Source organism: Rhinolophus ferrumequinum, chromosome 12, assembly GCF_004115265.2.
Source record: "Rhinolophus ferrumequinum isolate MPI-CBG mRhiFer1 chromosome 12, mRhiFer1_v1.p, whole genome shotgun sequence".
NCBI lineage: Eukaryota > Metazoa > Chordata > Mammalia > Chiroptera > Rhinolophidae > Rhinolophus > Rhinolophus ferrumequinum.
The window spans coordinates 63,989,546-64,016,353 of NC_046295.1; the positions used below are offsets into that span (position 1 = coordinate 63,989,546).

The 26,808-nt window shown below is 39.4% G+C and overlaps 1 protein-coding gene across 1 annotated transcript; it reads left to right on the forward strand.

Annotated features, from left to right (window-relative positions):
• DNAJC25 (DnaJ heat shock protein family (Hsp40) member C25) lies at positions 1 to 26,425 on the forward strand. The gene is made up of 4 exons (XM_033123258.1): positions 1 to 413; positions 19,981 to 20,133; positions 21,716 to 22,186; positions 25,985 to 26,425. The coding sequence occupies exons 1-4, from the start codon at positions 81 to 83 to the stop codon at positions 26,105 to 26,107; spliced, it is 1,080 nt and encodes a 359-aa protein (XP_032979149.1). The 5' UTR covers positions 1 to 80; the 3' UTR covers positions 26,108 to 26,425.
• Positions 26,426 to 26,808: the final 383 nt, after the last annotated feature.

Sequence of the window (26,808 nt, forward strand, 5' to 3'; positions counted from 1 at the left end):
CCTGGGCCCCACGGCTGAGCCCGGCACGCTGCGGCGTGCGGGAGAGCTGCTGGGGTGGCGGAGCCGCGGCCAAGGCCGGGATGGTGTCGCTGCTCGCTCCGCGCCGGGGAGCTGGGGCTGCGGGCCGGCGCTGGCTTGTGCTGCTACCGCCCGTGCTGCTGGCGCTGCTGCTGGCGCGGCCCGCGGGGGCCTTGGTGGAGGGGCTCTACTGCGGCACGCGAGACTGCTACGAGGTGCTGGGCGTGAGCCGCACGGCCGGCAAGGCAGAGATCGCCCGTGCCTACCGCCAGCTGGCCCGGCGCTACCACCCGGACCGCTACCGTCCAGAGCCCGGAGATGAGGACCCCGAGCGGACGCCGCAGAGCGCGGAGGAGGCCTTCCTGTTGGTGGCAACCGCTTACGAGACTCTCAAGGTGAGGCCTGGGGGCGCAGGTAGGCACTGAGGACCCGCCGGGGAAGCGCGCGGCGCGGCGCCCTCCGCTCCCACACCCGCGGAGCGAGGTTCTCTGTGACACCCCGCGCCGGCCACGGCCACCACCACAACCCTTATTAGGATGATCGCACTTTGTCACGTAGCTCAGTGTAAGAGCCCACATGGCCCATTGACAGAGATCTCCCCCTGCGGTTTTGGGAGACAGCCAGCCCTTCCTTTTTGTGACAGCCCTTGTTATGCAAGGCATGACGTGTGTTGGGCATCTTACGATTTAGTTAAAACGTTTTAATAACGTGCAGGTCACATTCGAAAAATATGGTGATAATTATTACCAGGAGCTGTGATAGAACACAGGAAAGGTCTTCAATATTGAGTAACTGTGACAGCGCCGGTTTTGCATTACAGAAAATTGGTTTCTGGGCATAGTATTAACTGTGACTTTTACCTTGGGTTCGAGGATGTAGAAAAACACTAAGAAGAACAATGAACAACCAGTCAGAAGACCAGATGTTTGACTCTTGGCCCTGACATCCCTGTATGACCTTGGACAGTGACTTAATATGTTGGAGTAGCTTTCTTCATATGCAAAATTAAGGCCATGAAACCTCCTCATAGGGTTTTTATGAGGATTAAATAAGTGTGAGAAAAACCCTATGTAGGACCTCTAAATAGTTGCTTAATGACTTGGGATTCAAGACTAATTTCTAGTAGGAAATTTTTGTGAATATGTGTTGTAGTCATTTGGTAAATGTTTTATTGAGTCCTATGGGGATGGGAAGATTTAGCCTGATCCTGTTTTCTTCTACTGTTGTAAAAATAAAACTATATAAGAAATCACAAAGTATAAATCATATTTGATGGAAGTGTTATTGCTTCAAGTGCCCCTTCATGCTAATATAACAGCAACTGCAGTTGTTTGGTATTTCTTTCTAGCCTTTTTTTTTTTTTTTTTAGGCCAAGTTTTTCATGTTGCTGTATAGTCTGCTTTTAATGACTACTTTGAGTGGGTGTACTATAATTTAACCATGGATTATTTTTCCAGATTAGCTTTCCAGAGCTGAAAATACTGAGTTAAGGAGTTAAAGGCTCTAAATTCATGCTTCCCAGACCAGTTTGGATAATGTGGAGTTATAAAATGAGCGTGCCTGGTTCATTAAATTTTCACTAGCATTTGTGGGATTCTAATTTTTATTGACAATTAACTAAGGAATGGGTGGAAGGGACTGAGAAAGTGCTGAGGCTAGACAGCTTGGTTGCCTATTGTTTAGGATAAAGAGTAATTGAGGAAAGACTTCAGAAAATTGGGAAAAAACGTCTCCATCCAGGGCAGCCCAGCATCTGACGCCCCAATCTGTTTTCCTGCAGTGAGTGGAGATAGTGGTCCAAACAGGCAACCGGAAGGCCTGCTGCTGGTCGTCCAAAGCCCTGGTGGCATATAAGGAAGTGTAGTCGGTGGTCACGTAGGGTAGTCACGCAACCAGAACATCCCCCAGCCAGTAAGCAACGAGTGGATAGAACCATAATCGTAGGAGAGATAAGCAGGCCCAGGGAAGGTTCCTAAAGTCACGTATGCACATTAATTAAAAGATCTGTCCAATAGATAACTTTTCCTCATTTTCATACTGTGTTTCCCCGAAAATAAGACCTACCTGGATAATCAGCTCTAATGCGTCTTTTGGAGCAAAAATTAATATATGACCCGGTCTTACATTACATTATATAAAACCAGGTCTTATTGTATAATAAAACCAAATCTTACATTAATTTTTGCTCCAAAAGACACATTAGAGCTGATTGTCCAGCTAGGTCTTATATTCAGGGAAATACGGTAGTAAAAAATACTCACCTAGATGGAGATTTAAGATGCTAATGAGACATGTGCAGCATGAAGTAGTATATAGGTACACTGCACATGCGTGGTGTAGGACCCACCTCAACCTACTTTGGGGAGGGCAAAGAGAAAGGAAGGAGTGGTCCCCAACCCCAAGAGCCTATAAACCTGCTGTACCTGTAAACCTCAGGAAGCCACATCCATTCTCTTTTGGAGTGTGCTCCCTTGGTGCATCAAGCTTTCTCTTTAATAAACCTTTTTTCTCTGTGAAACTGTTTTCGCCCACTCTTGAATTCTATCCTGAGAGGGGCAAGGACCCCTACATTGGTAACATCTCTGGTGATGCACATGGGACCCCTTTTCTGGACTTAAGGGGACAACCATGCCGGATGTCTTGCTCTCCGGACTTGGTGAGTCATTTTACCCCAGCCTCTTTGAACTTGATTTCTCCTCCCTTAGTTTTTTACATGTCTCCAACTCTTCTTCCTTGCCCTCTTCAGGTGGCCAGATCTTGGTTTCTGTGCCTTGAAGTCCTGGTTCCTCTTCCCTTTTTCTCTGACAATCCGGACGTCCTGGTTGACTTCTGAGGCCCTGTTGTTAGGGTGCACCCTCTTTGCCTAGGCAAGAAGAGGTGTCCCTCTCAGAGTCACCCAGGCTTGTTTTCTATAGCGGTGGGGAACTTCTCACCGCCCCTGGTCTGGTTTTGATCTGGCCATCTATATTCCCCAACTCTTTCATCCCCTCCCTCTGTCAGCTTTCAAGTTGTCTGATTATTTTCTGTGTTTACTGACTTCTTTCTGGGGTCGAGATTTTTGCAGTCTGTGTATTCGGCTTTCACATCGACACTGGTCACCTGTGTTACATCCATTATCCCTGGAATTCTGAAGTCCTGATAGAAAGCCTTTCTTGTTGATCCGACTCCCCATGTGGGTTCTTTCCGTCTTTCCCTTGCCTCATCAGACATCTTTTGACTTTTCATGACTTTATCCAGAACAACGGTTTCAGGAAACATTTTTGGGGTCCCTATTGTCACCTCGTCTTTCTCTGTCAAAGTGCTATGGGCCAGTGTCACTTAGGTGTCCTGCCCCTTTCTGATCCTGCTCTCCACAGATGTCATCTGCCTGTTTGGGAATGAACTCTTCGTGACCAGGGACAATTGAGCAACTTTTTAAGTGCTAAGAGTAGGGAAGTCCACCCGTCTCCTGGTCCACTTATAATTGGACACCAACTCTATGTTCAGAAACTTGGCAAAATTAAAAGTCCTATAAGATTTTTCTAACTCTCAGTAACTTTCAACGTCTTAACAGATAATCAGAAATATAAACACAGCTACTACTGCCTGAGGCTGAAATATTGAAGAAAAAAAGAAGGGGCACTTTCAAAAACAAGTGGCTCATCTCACAAGCCAGACATCCCTCTTTTCCCAGCCTCCTTAGAACTGCCAAAGGCAAATGAAAAATCTTAAGTCCTCTCTCTATAGTTATCGGTAATTCTGTTTATGTGTATGATTTTTGATATTTGTGTTTGTCTGTGTTTTATATATGATATATGGTGTTTTTGCCTCCAGATAGTATTACCAGTTTATAATGTTGAATTGGCTTAAAAAATATTAAGTGCTTATATAAATAAAAAAATTAATAGCAAAAATTGAGTCAAGTACTTTTCAGGATCATGTGAGCTCAGAAAATATTTGATACTAAGGCTGGTTTAAGTTTTAAGTTTTGTTTCATCTGATTTAAAAAAATGAGCTCATGTTATACTTGTTACAAAATTTGTCAAAAAAAATATCTTGGGTAATAATTGACTTTGAAATCTCTTATAGTTGTTAAAAATAATAAATAGATACAGCTAAAATAAAAGGTTGTTAATAAAACTTTTCATTAATAATTATGTTACATGATATATAGTATGTATACATACTTAAACATGGTTTCCCAAATTCTTCTGGTAACTTGAAACCTTAGAGTTTTGCTAAGTTAAATGATAAAAATTATTGAATATCTATTTTTAAAATTTTTTTATTTTGGTTTCAGGTGTACAAAACAATGTAATAGTTAGATATTTACAACCCCCCACCCCCAATCTACTACCCCCCGCTGACATTGAATATAGCTGTTATCTAGATATTTCAAAATAATAAAATGCTGAAATATTAATTTTTAAATAAGGTTGAGTTCACTTTTGGCTTATTGCAGAGAAGCTAAAAGATAAATTAGGATTTGTTGATGGATATATCTTGTATTTTATTAAAAATATGTTTCTAAAAAAATTGTAAATATATTGCCATCAAAAAAGCCTATGCTTCTAAACATTACAAAATGTATTCATAAATTTGCCAATCTGAAGAGTACTAATTATTTTTTAGCAATTAAGGTTTCTAAGAGTTAAAAATTCTAATTGAACAAAAACTCATAGACACAGACAATAGTTTAATGGTTACCAGAGGGTGAGAGAGGAGGAGGGTGGTAGACGAGGGTAAAAGGGATCAAATACACGGTGATGGAAACAGAACTGACTCCGGGTGGTGAACACACAATGTGATATATAGATGGTGTAATACAGAATTGTACACCTGAATCCTATGTAATTTAGCTAACAGTTGTCACCCCAGTTAACTTTAATAATAAAAAAAAGAAAGAAAGAAAAAGTTCACATGCACTTGGGGGAAAAAGTTCTAATTAAGATGGAAAGAACTATATATTTTTGGTAATAGAAGGAAGAAGGTATCGAGATACATTTTTGGAAGAAATCAGAAGGAAAGTGTCCTACAGTTGGTTATTTTTGACTAAACAGAGGTAAACTAAAAGGGACTAGGAAAGTCATAGAATGTTCGAGAAGAGAAATCTTGAAAGGGGAAATTTTATATATGGTTAAGCTAAATAAGATTAATTAAGTAAATAAATTTGAATATGAAGAGTAAGCTGGTGCAAAGTTAGAGTTTTCTTTCTCTGCTAAATAGGACAAAGTTTCTTGGACTGTTGGTCTGCTGCTAATATTATGAAAAAGTTTTCTGCCTAAAAAGCAAAGCTTTCATCAGAATAATTTTCTGTTTTATATTGTCTCAATCAGATCCTTGGTTACTTAAGAAAACTAAATCTCCAGAATAGTAAGAACTAAGTTTTGCTAATAATTATGTAAACTTCTGTTTTATAGTTAAAGTTTTCTGTTGTCACTATGGGTAAATGAATAATTTAATATTTTCCATAATAGTGATAATGGTCTTTTTGATCAAGTATGTTTGACAAACTTCCCAAGATTCAAAATCTAAAGAAAATCATTTTTTTGACTTTTGAGATTTTTAAAGAACTTTGGAGTTCTTAAAATTCTTTTCAGAATGATCCCTGAAACACCTCAAAGACTTGTCTTCTTTCTTTATAAAAAAGAAAAATGAAAATACTTAGGCCTGTTTAATATGTTAAATGTCACGGGAAGCATTGTCAAATAAATGATTATATGTCAGATATTATTAATATAAATATTAGAACACTTACATTTTTTCTCTTGTCTCTGAAAGCTGTGTCTCTTATCATATTCTTGAAATGTAAACACTCAGGAACTAACCAAAATATTGCCCACAGAGACTGAAGAAAAAAGTGGATTTTTTAAAATTCAAACGACTGTATAAGTTTACTTGCCCAAATTGATTTGTAAAGGAGCTATACATTATGTAAAACTACTAAATGGAATGTAAATGGAAATGACTATAAGTGGAAAATAAGATACGTGTCTTTGGTAAAGAAAGTTATGAGACAGAGATACACTTTTGTGGGAAAAATTTTTCATATATGGTCAAACATACTAAGATTCGAATGAATAACTGAGTCAGTTACATTATTTATATGAGTATATATGTGTAAACTCTCACTAGATCTTTACCATGTCATTTTTAGGTCTTTTGTCATTTGTAGACAATTACTGTTTTTCTCTGATACTTATATAAAAATGTTTTTACCAAGATGTTTCATCCTCAGAAAAGTTCATGCCCGTCCCCCGCCCCACAAAAAAAAAAAAAAAAATCCCTGACACTAACATACAGAACTTCAGGTACTCAACAAATCCATATGCGACTGAATTTAAAGGTATTCACTCTTGGATATTTAATGCCTGGTGATATCAGTCAGCCCCAACAAAAGTACCGAATTTAAAAGAACACTTTTTCCTTGGACAGGTATTGCAATGATCACTACAGCAATGATAGATGATACAACTTGCCCATATCCTAGCTAAGGAAGATGGCGATTGCTCTGTTGTTAATACCTCTTGGGCTTAGATAAAGTACCTCTGGTAAACTAGAGTTGAAAGTAGATGAAATCTGGGCACAAGCCAAATGATGAAATACAGTGCCCACTGACATCTCATAGTTCTTTAATATCTTCACCTGACTGCCCTCAAGTATTGCATCTTGGTTCAGATCTATTCTTTAAGTTGGACTTAGCGTTTTGTTATTATAAAAATTTTTGCCATTATAAATCTGTTTTGCATAATCCCATGTTATAAAGACACCACTCTAATAATGGTTGCTCAATGTTTTGAGATGATCACTAATACCTGTTGAGACTTGATATAAAAACCCTCTAACTGCAGGAGATATTTGCCCTTAAAAAAGCATGACAATCAAGCCTTCCTCTCTTTTGGCACTCTTGTTGCCCAAATGTGGCTTAAGGCTCCTAGAAGACTGCTTTTCCTCCTATGTGGGACATGACATACCAAGAATGAACCTTCCTGATGACAAGGGACCGACATTAGCCTGACATACCCAAAACGAGCCATCCTGACAATAAAGGACCAATGATACCTTTGATAACTGATCAGTGCTGCTCTTTGAAGATGAATCAGCAGTGCTTTCAAGGAAAGATCTTGATCAAAAGGGGGAAAATGTAAACAATAATATAAATAGAGCCTTTAAAATGGAGCTGAAGCATCCATGTTAGAGGAACTGCCTTGCACGTCTTATGCCTCAAACCTTAGAGTGTTGCAACAGGACAAAAAACAAGGGCCCAGACAACCTTGTTTTCTTAAAAAAAAAAAAAAAAAAAAAGCACAAAAAACAAAAAAACTGTTTGGAAGGATGAAAATCTGGCTATATATCTTAACCGGGTCTCTAAGGAAGGCCTTTAGAAAATATACTAGCATAGACCTGAAGTTTGAGGGCCAGACACTCCTGGCTATACATTTCATAACTCAGGCTGTGCCAGATATTCAGAATGGGCTCCAGAAGTTAGAAGCTGGACCCTGAGCCCCACAGCCTGCCTTGGTGTCAGAGGCCATCCAGGGTTTTAATAGTCAGACTGGACAGAGGAGGCTAGAAAGGACAACAGAGCAGACAAAAAGGCACTAATTTTGGCTGCCATTCAGGACCACCTCAGGGTGACCCCAGACAACAGAACTTTCGGGCCAGGAGGGCCCCGACCCCAAGAGATGGTGCCATCAGAACTGGGGCACAATCAGGGCGTATCCTGCAAAAAGGAGGGGCACTAGAAAAATGAGTGTCCATCTGGCCCTGGGAAGCCGGGAAGGGGTGGACCTCTTAAATCTTTCCCCCTCGTGGCTAGCCCCTTGGATGAGAGAGCCACTTCCTCTAACCGAGGAGGCCCGAGTGCGCCTCCGGCCCCAGTCCTAGAGATAGGTCCATCATGACAGCAGAGCCTCGCGTCACCCGCGAGATGGCAGGAAGAAAACTAAATTTTTGTTAGATCCTGTGTTCCCTTTATGTACACAAAAGACTAGGCCAAGCCCTGGGAGTTCTAACCCAAAGATTGGAACCTGTACAGAGACCAATGGCCTATTTTTCAAAACAACTGGACCTGGTAGCCCATGGATGGCCCAGCTGTCCCAGAGCAGTACCGACCACAGCCCTCCTAGTCAGGGAGGCCCCCAAACTGACTTTGGGGGACAACCTCATAAAGTCCTTACACCTCATCAGGTCCAGGACATATTGGAAGTAAAAGGACAACACTAGCTAGCTTACGTATTACCAGGCTACCTATGCCAGACCTTACCTTAAAGGTGGGTCAGATTTTAAACCCTGCTACTTTGCTTCCTCAGCTACAACGGAAGGCTTAGAACACACGTAAAAACCTTAGAGCAAGTCTGTTCCAGCCAAATGGACCTACAAGATACCCTTTGGAAAACCCAGATGAGGAATGGTTCACAGATGGCAGCAATTTTGTAAAAAAATGAAACTCAAAAAAGCAAGATATGTTATTGTCAGTCTAAATGGCATAACAAACGCACTTCCTCCAAGCACAAGAAGCCAGCCTTTCAGGGCCTTCAAACTTCCTGAGATTCAACTGACAATAGATGAGCTATAGATCATCTGCTGGCTGAGGGGGTGGGAGGATCTGCGCTGTCTTTGATAAAGGCTGCTGCCCTTACATCCACAACTCAGGGAGGGTTGAAACAATGGTACAGACCGCCTACAAGAAGCATCTTGGCTGCCTCGCTGAAACCCAGAGGCGGATCCTAACAGAATCTGGTCGATGACTACGAGTGCCATCCCCAGCCTTGTTTTTACCCATTTTAGGTCCTTTCATAACTATACTACTACTGCTGCTCTTGGTCTTTGTCTATTTAAACTTCTTGTTAAGTTTGTGTCTTCTAGGCTTCAACAGTTTCATGAAAAGCTAATGCAAGGATTCCAGCCGACCACCACCACTCAGATACCAGGCTCAGCACCATATCGATCCCTGCATCTGGTTATGACTTATTTCCACTCCTCCCGAGTGTAGGGTCCTGATAACATCCCTGTGTCCGCAGGGAGTCATTTGGAAGTCATTTCAGAAGAGACCTTCAGGCCCAACCCCCTTAAAATTAAAGAGGATCAGATCTCTCCGGGGAATGTAGTCTGTGGCCATGTAGGGTGGTCACACAGCCAGAACCCGCAGCTGGGGAAAACCTTGAGCCACATGCACCGGCCAGAAAGCAAAATGAGTGGACAGAACCATAATCGCAGGAGAGAGAAGCAGGCGCAGGGAAAGTTGCTAAAGTCGCACATGCACATTAAAAGAGCTGTCCCATAGATAAGTTTTCCTCATTTTCATAGTAAAAAACACTCCTCTAGGCGGAGATTTAAGATGCTAATGAGACATGCCATGCATGAAGTACTATGTTAGGTACACAGCACAGGTGCAGTGTAGGACCCGCTTCGACATACTTTGGGGAGGGCAAAGAGAAAGAGGAGTGAGTGGCCCCCAACCCCAAGGGCCTATAAACCCGCTGTACCTGTAAAGCTCAGGAAGCCACATCCATTCTCTTTTGGAGTGTGCTCCCTTGGTGCATCAAGCTTTCTCTTGAATAAACCTTTTCTCTCTGCGAAACTGTTTTCGCCCACTCTCTTGATTTCGATCCCGAGAGGGGCAAGGGGCCCTGTGCCGGTGACAAGCACTGGGCACATGGAGAACTTCCGGAAGCGAGGGCAGCAGAAGCACTAGCTCCTGTACCTGCTGTGGTTTGAGATGGGCAGGTTTAGCGTGAGAATGGTGAGCATGTTCGTAAAACAAGTGCCAACAAATACAGCAGAGACGTGCTTGCTGGGAGGAACGTCAAGACTGTTCTTGCCGTTTTCTTGAAGAGACACATTTCAGAGGTTGATCTGGTGGGATCTGTAATAATTGCCTCTAAAGGTTTCTACCCCTAACGTTTAAGCACTGATTTGTCAGCTAATAAAAAGCGCAATAAAATAATTTGTCTACTCAAGAACACGGAAGTTTGGGGCAGTAAAAAGTGGTATGTCTGGAGGAAGTAACACTTGAGTCCCACAGGAGGTTTGTTGTAGCTACAAGTGCCTCCAAACAGGAAACTAATTGGAGTTGTGCTGCTGGGGGAGGGAGTGTGGCCGTGTTCCTTAGTGTCCCCGCTCCATCAGCATCCCTGCAAGACAGTGGGAATTAATTACCTGGGAGAGAAAGCAATGTCTGGCGATAGCGTGAACCCTAGAAAATCTGACTCAGTTGAGCTCTATGAAAACTCCCATTTTAAATGTATAGAAATAAACGTGGGTTCCACTTCCAATTGAAACACTTCAGGCAACTTTTTAAAAAAACTGCGTTGCAGATGCCCTCTCCTGGAATTGAGGAAAGATGCCCTCTCCTTGCTGTGTGTGGAAGAAGTTATTAAACACAAACAGCGTGGCCTGGTTTTATTTCTGTCATAATGGGAAGTTGTGAGCAAGTTGCCAGAGAACATCATTTCTGGGTAGTGCAACGCTCATGACCTGGGGGCATTCATTTGGGATGGCCTCAGCCTTCTGAAGTCCACCTTTGAGGCAATGGGGATATAATGATTTTGCTTGGATTAAACCTGCAGGTTGGAAAGAGCTTGTGAGGGAGAAGAGGTCCCCGTAGCCTTTGCTAAGAGCAGGGCAGGTAGAATATGGGAGAAGCTGATGAGTCCTAACGGCTCTGGGATAAAGACGAGGTGCAGAAACCTAGAATTCCACATGTCATCTTCCGAAGGCAGCCACTGCAGACCCGGGGTCACATTTCATTTCTGTTTGTTGTTTTGGTTATATTCTGTGTCTTTCTCTGTAGAGAATAACAGTAAACCCTGTGAGAGGGGTCCTTATCTACAGAACCAGCTTAAAAGAAGGGGGATAGTTTGGGAGACTGTCTTTCACAGCCACGTTCAGTTAGTGCTGGCAGATGGAGAAAAGGCTGATTGTGTATTTGCTTTGTAGAATGCACAGGTAGAGTCCATCTCTGCAACACTGTATCTAACAGAAATGGTTTTCTTCTTGAAATCTGAAATAATTTAGTTGTAAATTTATTGGAGCCAGGAGCCTTTTTTTCCCCAGAATTTTTTTTATAACCTTAATTTCTCTTACTATTGGTCTGTTCGAGTCTCTTAATACTTTTAATATATATGACATAAGAAGCTATATTATATGCTCATAACCTTGCAGTGGTGTTCCACCAAAACTTCTAATAACCAAGGATCTCTCTGAATGTAGATAATATGTACATCATCAAAATGGGAATATATTTGTGTAAGATTTAGTGGATTTATGCGTCTGAGGTTTTCTTGGTCAAATAAATTCCTCTTTGAGAGAGATTTTTTTTTTTATATAGTGGTTGAAAAATAAGTACACTAATGTGATTTAAATACGTTTGGTAAGACAGGAGATATTATCACACTTGGTCATTGTTATTTTGGCAACAAAGATTCTCTCTGTGCATAGAGAGGTTGAGGAGAACCAGAAAAAGAAGGATGGGTAATAATGGAAAGCAAGGGCACTGACTGGGGAGGGGCTTCCACCAGGTCATTCCTTGTTCATAGTCTCAAATAACCTAAAATTCCAGATCTCAGCAGGACTTCAAACCATCATGATTTCACACACTGCTTTATATTTGCTTCATGGGTGAAGACAGTGAAATAGTATTTAGTGTATTTGACTAGTGGGGGTTCACGGACTTCATGGACTTTGGAAGTTAAGTAAAGGGACTCTCACTTGCTGTGTCAACATTGGGTCTGTTTATATGGATATAGCACTTATCACACTGCACTGTAAATACTGAGTCGCCCTCCCCTCTCCACTAAACCACACTCCGCATGTTTTTGTATGTATATCCGTGGCGCCTAGCACTCTGTCTGGCACATCAGATAATGAATGTTTGTTAAGTGAAAACTCGTATCTGGAGATAGATTCAGATAGAATGGAAATCGAATGCGCATATCTGGGGTTTTGACATTGTAAGTGAAGACTACTTTGGCATTTTTTCCCAAATTAATTGTGGTTTTTAAAGAGTGGTACAGCTCAAGTAGATTGGATGGGTATTAATGAAAAATTCCTGCATGAGAAAAAAATTACAAATTTAAGGAGACAATTGTGTCCTGAGGGGTTGTGAGACCATTAATCACTTTTGAATATAGATAAGAATTGGATAAAATAGATAGAAGGATAGCATGAAACTAAGCAGATGAGGGAATATGTGGAAAAGCTGCACTTAGAAAAACTATGGTTGGTAGAAATTGGGGAAATAGTGTTTGACTGCATTTTGCAAGACCACCGGAGAAGAACATAGAAAAGGTTTAGGAAGTATTACTGGCATGAAGGTTACCTGGTCAGGGACATGTAGAGACAGCCTTCTACTACTCCAGCCTTGCCTTAGCACGCAAGTCACAAGAACACTTCAGTTTCTTTTTATCAGTCTGATTGATGAGGCAGGGCTTTGGCACTTAGGGAGAGTTTGGCAGAATGGCGGATCCTGAACTCTGCCCTTTCATGTTACTGTTTGTTGTTCTTCCTTCACAATTTTCTCACGCACCCCTTTCTCTGCCTGTACTGATGTAGGTGCTAGGGGAGGAGACCATAACGGTGGAAAGGACGCAGTTTCTGCCCTTAAGCTTTTAATATAACAGGAACAGATAATTAGTGATTGGTTATTATTTAAGTCACATGATAAAAATGTGTAAATTATATCGCAGCAATGAGAGGGCACAATTATTTCTCCTTGGGGAGCGGAGAAGAATGTACTCTTTTGAACAGTCACTAAGGTTGATGGTGAAGGGACATTTCTGGCAAAGGGAAAAGTTGGTCAACAAAAACATGGAGTCGTGAGTGTGCTTGGCTTGTTCCAGGAATGAGAGGTATTGTAGGAGTATTTTCTCCACCAAGGATCACTTTTATTATGTGTCTCCAAGGGACTCTGTTCTGAGGGGAAAAAATTAACTGCACTTATTAGAATAACTATGTTTCTTTCCCAGCATTGATCCAGATTTTAATCTGTTGTTCATAATAATTGGGTATTCATAAAAATAGTAGAGGTGATGTAAATTTCTATAACAGTTGTGATGCTGATAAACAGCCAAATTAAGTAAACTTGATATCAGATAGTTTTCATTTCACACGCCAACTCTGATTGGGCGCTACTCCCTGGAACACTTGTACAGGTTTGGAGGCCTTGTCTGGGGTTAGTGGGGAAGGTGACATGTCTGACAGTGATTTCTCCCCTGGGCCCACAAGAGGAGTGTGGTACCTTATGTATCACATTTACAATTTCTGCTCTGAACTCCTGAGTGGTGGTGCTTTTTTTTATCGATCCCTTAATTTCAGCTGTTATTCCTACTATGGCCAAGGTTGATTAGACAGACGTGCGTAAGTCTAGTGCTGTGATTACTCAACACATGATATCAACAGCCAATCACAGCTTTTGATTAATACAAAAACGCCTGAGCTGATAGACTTCTAGCCAGAAACTGAGCTCTTGACATTTTAATTTAGCTTGTACAGATTTATCATGGGCCAATGGAACGTTCTGAGATATTCACAGCACAAAGACCCTTACTGCATTTTTTCAAGGACCTTAGGGGATCTCCTGCTTCTAGGTAAGAAGCCTGTCTGGCGCATTGTAGGGAGAATGTTTCAGGAGACTGGAACATAGTTCGGTGTCACGTGATGAACAGCCCTTTCAGCTGCGTTCAGGAATTTGAACTTTATGTGTTGAATAGTGACCAGAGGTTTGAAAGTGGAGAAATAACACAATCTGATGTTTGTTTCAGAAACAAAATTCTGGGAACAATATTGAGGCTGGTTGGGGAAGGCAGGAAGATATTGGAGACTGAACCAATTTTATTTCCATCATCTGGAATCTCATCATTCCTCTTTGGTAATTTAAGAATCTCTTAGTTGATTCATTTCAAATTCCTTTCACTTAATATTGTTTCTGTTAAAGCTGTGGTCACAGCTTTCTTCTTTCTTCGCTGTTGACTCTCTTTACTTCCTCATCTTTCTTTCATTCAAGTCTCCTTAGCCGGACATGTACCTCAGCACACATACTGGGACTGCTCTAAGGTGAAGAGTGACGCTCTAAGCATCAGAGTCCAGGGCTGCTCTTCATTTCTGTTTCCTGGAACTATTTGTGGCATTTGATGTTGACCATGTAGTTCTTGAAATGTTCTCCCTGTTCACTCCCTGAATGTAATTCTTTCCCGTTTCTATATTTCTAACCATTCCTTCTCAGTCTTTATAGTCTTTTCCTCTGCCTACACCTTAAACATTTCTTTTCCTTACACAGTTCTGTCTTTTGGGTACTTTTTTCTTTTCTAAGCTCTTCCTGAGGAAACTCAACTAAATACTTGACAACTCTAAAATCTGTGTGTTTTCTAGGTTCATACTTTCAATTGTCTCTCATCTGTAGCACAGGTACCCCAAATTAAACATGTCTGAAATGAGTTTTGTTATCTTTGGTAAAGCAGAAACTTTGAAAGAGGATATAATCGTGACTCTCATACAAATACAAAATGAACATGTATCAGAAATTTTATTTAACTCATTAATTAATGAGGGAACCATTAAAATTTAATTAAAACTGGTTCAAAAGAGAAAAAGTGCCACACATTTATAGTCAAAGAGTGCTGACCTCACTAAAACTGGCCAGTATCAATTGCGTTACACCAGCCACCATTTCTCTTTGTGCACAAGAATTATTTGCATTACTTCCAGTGTTCTACAAGCTCCTTCTGTCTCTACAAAGTTGTAACAGACTTTTCAAAGACAGGTGCATCCTTCCTACAGGAATAGATAATCCCTGGAGTCTCCAGCGATGAAAAAGATACCCAGTAATTGTTTTTTTCTCCTCGTTTCACAATCTTCCACAGCTTTCCCATACATCTGCTCCAAACTTGTTGTCTTGGTCCTCTGTTCTTTATCTTAGAGTCACATGGTCCACACAGTAACTATAATTAAAAACATCACTATCATGCTCAACATGATTGATTCTTGTACTTCTTTAATCAGTAAGTCCTATTTATTCTACTTCTTAAGACTCTAAAATCTGTTTCTTCCCTCATTCCATTCTTTACAATGCTATCAGTTATCTTTCACAAACATATACTTCTACTCAAAGCTATTAGTCTCATACTTTAAAGCATTTCATTTTTGAATAGCACAGTGACACCTTAACCGTTTAGTGTGGCACATAAGATCCTCTGTTCTCATCCAAACCTATCTTCCTGACCACACTTACTACCCCTTTTCCCTAAATTTCCCCAGGACTCAACCTTTACTGAATCCACTATGTTCAAGGATTCTTCTGTACCTTAACACTTGCTGTTTCCTTTGCCTGGAACAGTTTCAGCATCTCTTACTTGCTTTTCAGAATCCAGCACTCATTTCATCTCTTCTGTCAATCCCAGGACCAGTGGTCTCAGGCAGAGCGAGGCCGTCCTTTATTCCCTAGCTCATCAAATTGTGCTTTTCTTGCTTGCTAGATTCTTCTAGATGGGAGAGTTCTTAAGGCCTGATGTTATTTGTCTATCCTTTTGAGTTCAACACGAGGCTTACTGCCCTGCATAATTATTCACTGAATTGAAAATAACGAAGGTTTTTAAAAGCTCAGGTAACCAAGTTGATGGTGATGTTATACTATTAACTGACACACAGAGGAACAGATTTGGGTTTTGAGCATGTTGAATTTGAGATTTTTGTAACATTTAGTAAATGTTCAGGAGATATTTGAAAATAGGAGGACACAGGAAAAACCGGTCTAAAAAACATGTCACTAGTACATACGTGATACTACAAATCATGGAAGTTGTTGAGATCTCATGTAGACAAGAGAAGACATTTGAGAAGATAGTTGCAGGGAACAAAAGCAGTGAAATTGATAGCAGTTAATTTTCTTCCTCTTTAGTAGGATGTAATGGCCTGGAAAGAAATTTAGGGGAGCAGATGCTATTTTTTTTTAAAAGGATCATTTGTATGTGTGTATTTCTTTAAAAAATAGGATTAATACATATTTTTAAGGATGAAAAAAATCTGACCATGTTTTTATATAGTATTGTTTCCTGGCCTTTACCATCCTAAAATGGTTTCTACTATCTGTGTGAAAGAAAAATTTTAATGTAAAACTCGCTGCAATATCAAATTACTGTAATTTATGTTAATTGAGATTAAGCCAATCATATTTCTTTCAAGGGCAAGAATGTAATATTTTTGCCTCTGGGGAGGGGGGAATGACCATTTTCCTAAGAGAAGGAAGGATTCAGTGCTTGCTTTGCTTGTGGGTTTCCTCTTGTTCACTTTTGATCTAGATATTGGTGGTTATGTTCCAGTCCTCCTGCATATGCCCAAGAGGATTGGGAGTGGCGTGGACACCAGCAGAAGCACCATTTTGTCCTGTAGAAATTAGAAACAAGGAGCTTATTGCCCTGCTTATCGAGGCTCAGGACAGAGAGGAGGAAGAAACAAGTATAAAGGTTTTGGTTTTGGAAAGAAGTTGGAATCTTCCTGACCCTGGGACCTTAAGATCCACAAAATTGCTGAGAGAAAAAGTACTACCTTATTGAAAGGTAAGATATTAAACTGTTTTAAGGTGTAAGCTATGTAAGCCACAGTAGCATACTTTTCATAAGCTATGAAATTAAGCGATCATTTCTGCTAAGCTGAAAGTGTTTGTGACATAATCACCCAGCCAGCCTTCCTGGTGAGATGGAGACCTGTGTGGCTGGAGAGATGGTTAGAGTAAGGGAGAGCCTTTACAAAATATCACTCGTTTTTGAAATGCTATTTACTGAATGCCAGGCATTGTGCTAGGCGTTGGATATACAGAGATTAATGAGTCACCCTATTTATCTTCTAGAAGTTCTCATTAAAGGAAAAGAAAAAAACTGATTACAATGTGATAAGTGCTATAATAAACAGGTAATATGTGTAATAAGGGTGGTCTAACTCTATCTGAAGCAGTAACATTTGTGTCCTAAAGGATTAATAGGAGCTCATGAAGTTGGAAGAAAGGGATGGGCATTTGAGTTAGAAAGAATCCTGTGTTCAAAGACAGGTACGAGAGGGCATGCTGTATTAGAAGATGACACTGGATGCCAGAAAGTATCTGACTTTGCTGTAGACAAAAGGGGGAGAGTGACGACATGTTGCGAGGTAAGATAGGGCCAGTAATGGAGGCCTTGTTGGTTGCCAAGGAAGTTTTCACTTACCTTGTTGGCCCTGGGGAAGCACTGGAGATTAAAAAGAAAAAAGTTGTGGGACTGCCTTACTTCCAAGATGGGTAGGAGAAAAAAATAAATACATGGTGTTTAAGTATGTATCTGTAGCTTTCTAATTGGGTCCCAGTCTCTGCCTTTTCTTTTTTTGCTAATATTCCTGGTATCCTTGTGTTCTTACTAGGTTGATGCTAAACTTTGTAGGTTATTAACGAGTAGGATTTTGACTTGGACTGTTGAGAGCTCCTAACTCTTCAATTTGTGCCAACCTTCAACACCTTCTAAAGTGTATTATGCATGCCTGAGCCTAAAATCATTTTCTTCATTCTGGAGGGAAAGCTATACACCCGAGTAAGGATCTGGCTGATTAAATGCTATGAAAAGGAGGTGGCCAACCTTCTGGTCTTTAATCATGACCAAACAAGGTCATAAATTTATGGGGACCCCAAGGAAAAGAAAACCATCCTAATTGAAGGCAGACTTGACCCTGAAGCCTTTTGCAGGAATTAGGTAGGTTGAGGACTCATCAGTGGGCTCTGATTACAGTCTGTAGGCGCTGGTTGCAGTAGAGAGGCCAGACACAAGGTGTAGATTTTGGAGTTGCTGGTTGCTGAGCATTAGTTGTCCTGTTAGAGGAACTCAGGACTTGATGAAGTCACAAATCTAGGGACCAGTGAGAAGACGGTGACCCTGGGGGAAGACCTGGGTGAAATGTTTGAGAAGGGATATCTGCATTCTGTGTTCTGTGACCTTCACTAAGGTAAGAGAACAAAGAAGGCAGGACTGACGCTCAGAGATCCTGCTCTGTGCTTCAACCGGGAGTAGAGTCAGGCTGGGGAAAGGGTTCTGAATAGACAGCGATGCTGGAGGAATCTGATCTCAGTGTGGCAGGCAGTTTCAAAACTACCTGGAATCCAGTTGGAGCAAGGAGAAGAGTAATGTTTGAAAAAATGCATTTTAAAAGGTATCTGCCAAGATTGAGAGGCTGAGTTAAAAGTCAAGATTTCAGGCCAAAAGCAGAGTGTTTCTATAAAATTAACCCCCAAAGCAAAATCTGGAAGGGGAATGGAAAAATTCTCAAAGGACATCTTGAAGTATTCAAAATGAGGTACATCAAGAAACATGGGCTTTAGTGTTCAGAGCTATCATGACCTATCAAGTTTTACCCTCTTTAGGTTAGAAGCTCTAGAGTATAATAGCTTATAGAAGGAATAATAGATTAACAGTTTAGGTGTGTGGCAGTTGCCAAAAGAACATCTTTTTTGACAGAAATGAACATAAAAGGCATGGATTTAAAAATTCTGAGCTCACCTCTTGTATAAGAGACAGTTCTCATAGTGCCACGGAATGGACTTTAAATATATTTATAGCTAACTATACTAGATAATAGTATATCTAGTTTCAAATTCTAGTCAGAGGTAAAAATATTTTGAATGTAATGAATGTAAGAGAATTGTCACTGAGAATGCGCTCATTCAAATTCAGAATTCTTAATAGGAAATACATAATGGTTTAGTGGGGAAGATTTTTGTCATTAACAAACTTCTTAGTTTAAATCTGTGGAACTGAACTGCATATTGGAGGACTCAGGAGGAGGCCCTGCGGAGACCCCAGAACCTCTGTCTATGGTAGCAGACCACTAGATGTAGATTTTGAAATGCCTTTGGCTGAGAATCTGCACCTTTATGGATGATGAATAATTCACCCTAAAAAAGAAATCCTCTAGGTGAAAAAAGATTTTTATTTCTATAATGGTTTCTGTATACTCACTTATAGAGAGTAAAGAATTTGTTGTGGTTTTAATCTTTTAACACTTTTTGGACACAAGACAAAATAGGTTTCCTGTGTGATGAAAAGCAAACCATCACCCAGTTTAGTAGTTCTTCAACCTGTGTAGCTCAATAAAAGACTGGCATTTGTCCTGGTTAGAAATTGATTACAGTTAGAGAAGGTTTTAAGAAATGTTTTATATGTGACTATTCAGAGCAGCATTTCAGAATGCTGTAATTTTTTCAACATGTTTGTATGATGGAGATTTATATGTTACCTTATTTATGAACTGGGCTGTGACAATGTGTTATAATAGTAAAGTACTATGTATTTGTAATGTTTTTGTGTAATGTATGTCATTGGACATTCAAAACAACTCTGTAAAATGAATACAGCAGGCATTATTCCTGTATTTTACAAATGAACGTGGGGCTCAGAGAGCCTAAAATTTTCACTCAAAGTCACAAAGCTACACTGATTACCTCGATGTTTCTTTGAGATGAGCGTAATTCAGTTTTGTAGGCACAGACTGGCTTCGTCTGCTTTTTGTTGTCTTAATCATTGCTTTCAAGAGAAAACCTTCTATATAAGGCTGGAAAATGATTGTGAATATGTACACTAGAGATAAACATTTTTTCCTATCAACAGTTACTAAGAGTAGGTGTCAACACGCTCTTCAGTGATAAGAACATGATGACATCCTTACCAGCACAACACTGGCTAAAAAGGCACCATTAATTGTTATTAAAGTGTTTTTGATTTTTCCAGGAGGACTAACAATACTCAGTAATTTAGGGAGATATTTTTATTATGCTTTATAGCTAACATGAAAGTTCTGGAAACAAGTTTATGTGTGCCTTTGCAGAGTGATGGGAAATGTTTTGGTTTTGACGGTTTTAGTTCTTTTACTTCGATTCACCTTACATAATTATAAAATTCTAGATTTGATTTCATATAAACCACGGCCATTTTATGAAATGTCTATGACATTGGCTATCTTGTTATCTTACAGGATGAAGAAACACGAAAAGATTATGACTACATGCTGGACCACCCAGAAGAATACTACAGCCATTACTATCACTACTACAGCAGGCGCTTAGCCCCGAAAGTGGATGTTAGAATCGTGATTTTGGTCAGCGTGTGTGCTGTTTCACTGTTTCAGGTGTGTACTGATGGATATGCATGTCCACATGTGTGTGCTTGAGTGCACATTGCCTGGGGCTAGTCATTAAAACTGAACTAGAAGTACCTTTTTGTAAAATTTTACTTCCAGTTCAGATTAATTTTTTTTACATTAGAAAAATATTCCTTTATTTGATAAAATTGGAAACTTTATCAGTGGGAATTCCAAGAAATTGGTGATGAACGTCATTATATAACTACCGGAAATGTTGTTTTCTCATTGCCTCCTTTGGAACATGTATTTTCTGTATAACAGCCAGAGTGAATGTCAACCTGATCATTTACTTTTGTAGAACTTTTCAATAATTTCCCATTAAACGTGGGAAAAATCTGAACTTCTTAATATGACCTAACAAATCTTGACACATATCCACCAAATGCTAGTTGTGCCTGCTGGCACTATAATAACCAAAGATATCCCTACATTTCCACATGCCTGCTCAGGGTGCTTTTGCTCGGGTTGAACGCTACTGAAATGCATTAAAAGGGCGACAACTTTTTATGTGTTTTAACATATCACAAAAATTTAACTTCAGCCTGAAATGAGTTTTTCCTACTATTATTCTTAAATTAACCACACCGATCATGTACTCCGTTAGAGGAAAAGAACATATCAGGTGACTAGAATGAAGCAATTTGCTCGTTTGAAATTGCTTCTCCAGTTTAATTTCCAGAAATGAGATTCAATTTATATGACAAGAAGAATTTCTATTGAAAAACTAAGATTGTATATTTTTAATGTATTAGCTTATGTAGAAGTACTGTCCTTTCAAAGGGGAGAGCAAGGACAATTTTACTTTCCTGTTTTTGATAACATAATATCCTAGTAACTTTTTTGTGTGTGGCTATTTCTAATAGATTGCTACTATAAAATTTCAGGATATTATTGGTGTAACTGCTATATTTATTCAGTAAAACAGCAAATGAAATGTGTGGAAATGTGAGGAATAGGACTTTTTCTGACATTAAAACTCTTGGTGGTTGAACGTATTTATGGAATAAGTTAGATGTTTTCCTGTCCAAATAAGTAAAGAGTTCAAACATTTAAATCTTTCAGTTCAGAATATGATGAGCATTAACTGTGGTATATGTAGATGGTTTAGGAAGGAGATAGGAATGAAGATAGTTGCCTGAGTCTATATCCTGTGATTTCTTAAAACAAGTCCCTTACCAGCTAAGTTTTACCACTTACCTCTTCCTCCAGTAAGTAGACTGGAGAGACAGAGAGAGAGAAAGAGAGAGAGAGAGAATTTCTTAATGGTGATCTAGGGAGGAGACAAAGGGTAACGATGTGAAATCACAGGTATATGATTCCATCAATCTGTCCTCTGAGCCTGGGTATCTCCTATCTGATTTAATGGCTTGTTGGCCCAGCTCAGAGCTTACCTACTTATGCAGCTTTGTACGCAGGGGCGTTATTCAATTGCATCTCTTACTTAGACAGTAAGATGATTGAGGTTCCTGTTTTTAATCAGAATGGGTTCCTAGGGCGTGGGGGTGGTGGTCACTAAGATGAATTTTGGTAATAAAAATGACTCATTTTTCTTTGTTAAATATTCTAGTTTTTCAGCTGGTGGAATAGCTACGACAAGGCCATCAGCTACCTGGCCACAGTGCCCAAGTACCGCATCCAAGCCATGGAGATTGCCAAGCAGCAGGGGCTGCTCAGAAAAGCCAAAGAGAAGGGCAGAAACAAAAAGTCCAAAGAGGAAATTCGTGATGAGGAGGAGAACATTATAAAGAACATTATAAAAAGTAAAGTAGATATAAAGGGAGGCTACCAGAAACCCCAGATCCGTGATCTCCTCCTGTTTCAAATTCTCTTAGCTCCTTTTCACCTGTGTTCATATATAGTGTGGTATTGCCGGTGGATCTATAATTTTAATATCAAAGGCAAAGAATATGGAGAAGAAGAAAGACTATATATCATACGTAAGTCTATGAAGATGTCAAAGTCTCAGTTTGATAGTCTAGAAGATCATCAGAAAGAAACTTTTCTTAAACGGGAGCTCTGGATAAAGGAGAATTACGAGGTGAGTAATTATCTGCTGCAACTTTGATGTCATCTTCCTTACCAAGGGAAAATTAAGTGTATGACAAGGGATCCCAGAAGTACGTCAAATCTCTGAAATCCAAGAGGTAAATAATGAATAAAGATCTTTTATTGATAGTATGACTGTATTTGGTAGTGGGACAGTGGGTTTTTAATCTGTAATTTGTCTTTTTAAAGATGAGCCTCAAATACTTTGACTGATATGGAACATTTTAAGAATGGCCTAATTTGTTTTTTTAAACTGCATGTAGAATGATAATGTATGTTTGCAAAGGAGTGACAACAACTTTCTGTTAATTGTACTAACTAAAATTTGGTCTTCCCCAAATTTCCTTCCACTCATGTAAACTTAGCCACAGAGATTAAATAAACAAAACAGAGAAAGAGAAGGAATAAGAGATGGAAATTTTGTTGAAATAATTTCATTGCAAAATAAAATGAGCACAGACTCTTCCTCATAATAACTAATGTGTATGAAAAGTTACTTTTATCTTATTTTTAAATTAAATTGACTTACTGTAATGCCGCTAAACTTTTAATAAATGCTATATTCTATAGTTGTCAGCTATAACAATTACTTTGACGTGATCCGCTGCCTAGCTAATGGCCCTTAAAGGAGCTAGTAATCTCACCATAACAGCTTACGTTTTGAGTAAAGTTAATTGGTTAATATATTAAATGTAAAAACAAAGAACAGTGAAACCTTGAGACATCTGAGATATATGAGATGTGATAAAAAAATACGGTCAATGTTTAAATTTAAAAAAATTTATTACAGTGAAAGACACATTGCCATCAATCCCTCTCAAAATACTCCCTCCTCATTTTGAACACATTTATCCCATTGTTCTTGACACTTTCTGAAGCAGTTCTGGAAGTCCTCTTTCGTGAGTGTCTTTAATTGTGCCATCATAGCTGCCTCGATGTCCTAAATTGATTCAAAATGTTTACCTTTCTTGGTCATTTTGACTTTGGGGAAGAGCCAGAAGTCACACGGTGCCAGATCCGGTGAATAAGGTGGATGAGGACACACCGTAATGTTTTTATTTGACAGAAATTGCCGTATACCAGAAGTGATGTGTGACACGGAGCCTTTCCATTGTGATCACAAAATATGGTGAATCCTGCTGCCAAGTGCCATCCAACAGAAAGGCAGGGATCTTCAATACAGGAAGCATCACGTCGAACCTTAGTAACAGTGTGTGACAAGTTTCAACTTATTCGGTGCAGTCAGTCTACGTGTGAGCTACTTGAAAAGAAGGTGTGTTTTAAAGTGTGCACTAAATCATCCTCCATCAAGACAACACTCTATGTCCCACATCGCCCCTGGAATGGCAATTTCTGTCAAATAAAAACATTATGGTGTGTCCTCATCCACCTTATTCACCGGATCTGGCACCATGAGACTTCTGGCTCTTTCCCAAAGTCAAAATGACCATGAAAGGGAAACATTTTGAATTGCTTCAGGACATCAAGGCAGCCATGACAGTGCAACTAAAGATACTCATGAAAGAGGACTTCCAGAACTGCTTCAGAAAGTGGCAAGAACAATGGGATAAGTGTGTTTGAAACAAGGGGAGTATTTTGAGGGGGATTAATGGCAATGTGTCTTTTACTGTAATAATTTTTTAAAATTTAAACATTCACCGTGTTGTTTGATCGCACCTCGTATTTTTTTTAAAGTTTCATAGACATTCCTTTTCCATATGTAGTATCATAAATAGATTTTACTAAAAGAAGTTTCCATCTGAATTATATGTAAGTAAATTACTATGAATTGCCAGAATGTTTTGGCAAGTAATTATATTCAGCCTGCTTATAAATAACATAAAAATAGAAGGTAACATACTATTTTGCTCCTAAATCATTTGAAAAGTTTTCTTTTTTAAGTAGGTTAAGCAGCCTAATCCACAAAACTCTGTCTTCTTCTTCTTATTATTTTTTAATTAGTTTCAGGTGTACAAAACAATGTAATAGACATTTATCATTTATATCCCTCACACAGTGATAACCTCCCTCCCCCCTCTGACATCGCACACAGCCATTACATTTCTACTGTCTCTGTTCCTAATGCTGTACTCCACTTCTTGTAACTATATACATATATAAAATTGTAGTTGAGATTCATTATTGTTCAGCTTCAGGTTCAGGTGTACAGTGAAGTGATCAGGCATCTACATCATCCCTGAGGTGGTCTCCCTAATGAGACAAGTTTCTGTCGGACACCCTACAAAATCTTTACAACATTATCGATTATGTTCCCCAAATTGATTTTCGTGTCCCCATGGAAATCTTGTGGTTACCGATTGTGCTTTCTAATCCCCTCACCTTCCCCCTTATCCCCACCGCCCCACCCCTATCTAGCAACCCTCAGTTTTTCCTCTATGTCTCTAAGTCTGTTTCTGATTGGTTCATTTATTTATTCTTTTCTTTAGATTCCACATATAAGTGAGATCATGTGGTATTTGTCTTTCTCTGTCTGACTTATTTCACTTAGCATAATGTTCTCTAGGTCCATCCATATTGTTGCAAATGGTAAGATTTCATTCTTCTTTATGGCTGCGTAATACTCCTTTGTATAAATGTACCACAGTTTCTTAATCCAGTTGTCTACCGATGGGCATTTCAGTTGTTTCCATGTCTTGGCTATTGTGTATAGTGCTGCAGTAAACATAGGGGTGCATAAATTTTTTCACATTAGACACAAAACTCTTTCTTTCATAGAATACTATTCTGGGCTGAATTGTATGTTATTAAATGAGGTTAAGTGAGTGATTAGTTCCTGAAATTTAGAAGTAAAAACATTTCTTTCTAAAATTTGATGTAGCTGAAACTGGTTATGAAAACTTGTCTATTTAGCTTCAGTCTGACATCCACTATAAGTTACAGAAATGCAGCTGTTCTTTGTTTTTAACCTGTGTGGTTTATTTAACCTTCTTTAGGAACTTTAATAAAATATTTTGAAAAACCATTAATTGTCTTTGAAAATAAAAGTAGATGTATAATAAATTCAATTTGGAGACAAATATATAACTAATGTCATTTTGATCCTTGGTGAGGATCAACAAATACTGAATGTCATAGGTTAAATTTATATAGAATACCATGTTGAAAAAATAAAGTGTATTTCTTGGGCTGGGGCCGGTGGCTCAGGTGGTTGGAGTGCCGTGCTCTTGATGCCGAGGTCGGCAGCCATTGTGAACGACCGTGGGCTGTTGTGTGCTGCCGTGGGCTGCAGTGGGTTATGTGTGCTGCCATGAGTGGCCGGTGGCCAGCCTGAGCAGCCGTGAGCTACCACGTGCTGCCATGAGCGGCCAGTGGCCAGCGTGAGAGGCCGGTGGCCAGCGTGAGCGGCTGGCCTCTGGTGAGAGCTGCCGTGAGCTGCTGTGAGCAGCCGACCAACGACCGCGACTGACTGCCTCAACCAGGTGGTGCACAAGGCTGATAACACCAGCATGGGCCAGGGAGCTGTGTCCTACACAACTAGACTGAGAAACAACAACGGCTTGAGTGGAGTGGGGGGGCGGGAGGAGCGGGCAGAAGAAGGGGGGGAAAATTACTCATCCTTGTACAAATTGTTCTTTTTTATTTAACACTGAATGTTAAAGTGCTTAATTGCTTAGTATTTTTAGGTGCATGGTCTTCAGAAGACAAACCAATACATTCATTGGAAACTTTTACCTTAACTTATATTTGAGAAATGTAAATATGACATAAAGCTAATGACAAATGTTTCCCTTTGGATTATAAAGTCAGTTGGTGTTATTTATACTTATAGGTCTACAAACAAGAACAAGAAGAAGAACTAAAGAAAAAATTGGCCAATGATCCTAGATGGAAGAGATACAGGAGGTGGATGAAGAATGAAGGGCCCAGACGGTTAACATTTGTGGATGACTAAAGATTGCTGGAATGCTACTATGCCAAACCTTAATGGTGATATTATTTTCATAACTGAGTTATTTTAGAAATGTTATCAGCTGTTCCTCAGCGGTAACTAAAATTCCTCAAGTATTTGATTAAACAGAATAATGAACAAATCTAAACTTTACCTTAAAACTTTATACATAAGACATTTATGATTGTTCAATTTTTATAATCTGTTTGTGGATTTTGTTAAAAGATTTGACATGAAGATTTATTAGTTGCCATTTAAAAATTTTATATGTTTAGTTAAAAGATTTGACATGAAAATTTATTAGATGCCATTTAAAATTTTTACGTGTTAAGTGTTTATTCTTCAAGTGTTTCCTTATTCTTTGTTATAGTGCTACATTTTTCTGCTTTCATGGCCTCTAATATTTTCACAAAACATAAAAAATTATAACAGCATTGAATTACATTATTCTGAGTGTCTTTCTAGACACAGACTTCTTCAGCAAAATGATTTCAACTGTCATGTCATCTTCATCATAGTCATTCTAGGATTGAAATATGTCCAAAACATCTCTCTAGGAGAGTCTTCTGCTAGAATGTCTGTTTATCTCTCTCCCCAGTCATAATATTCTTAATAAGATCAGAAACTCTCCAGGAGAGTGAATCTACCTCATGTCCTTGTAGGATGAACTTGATTACAGTCATTATAGGACTATAACTATTTTC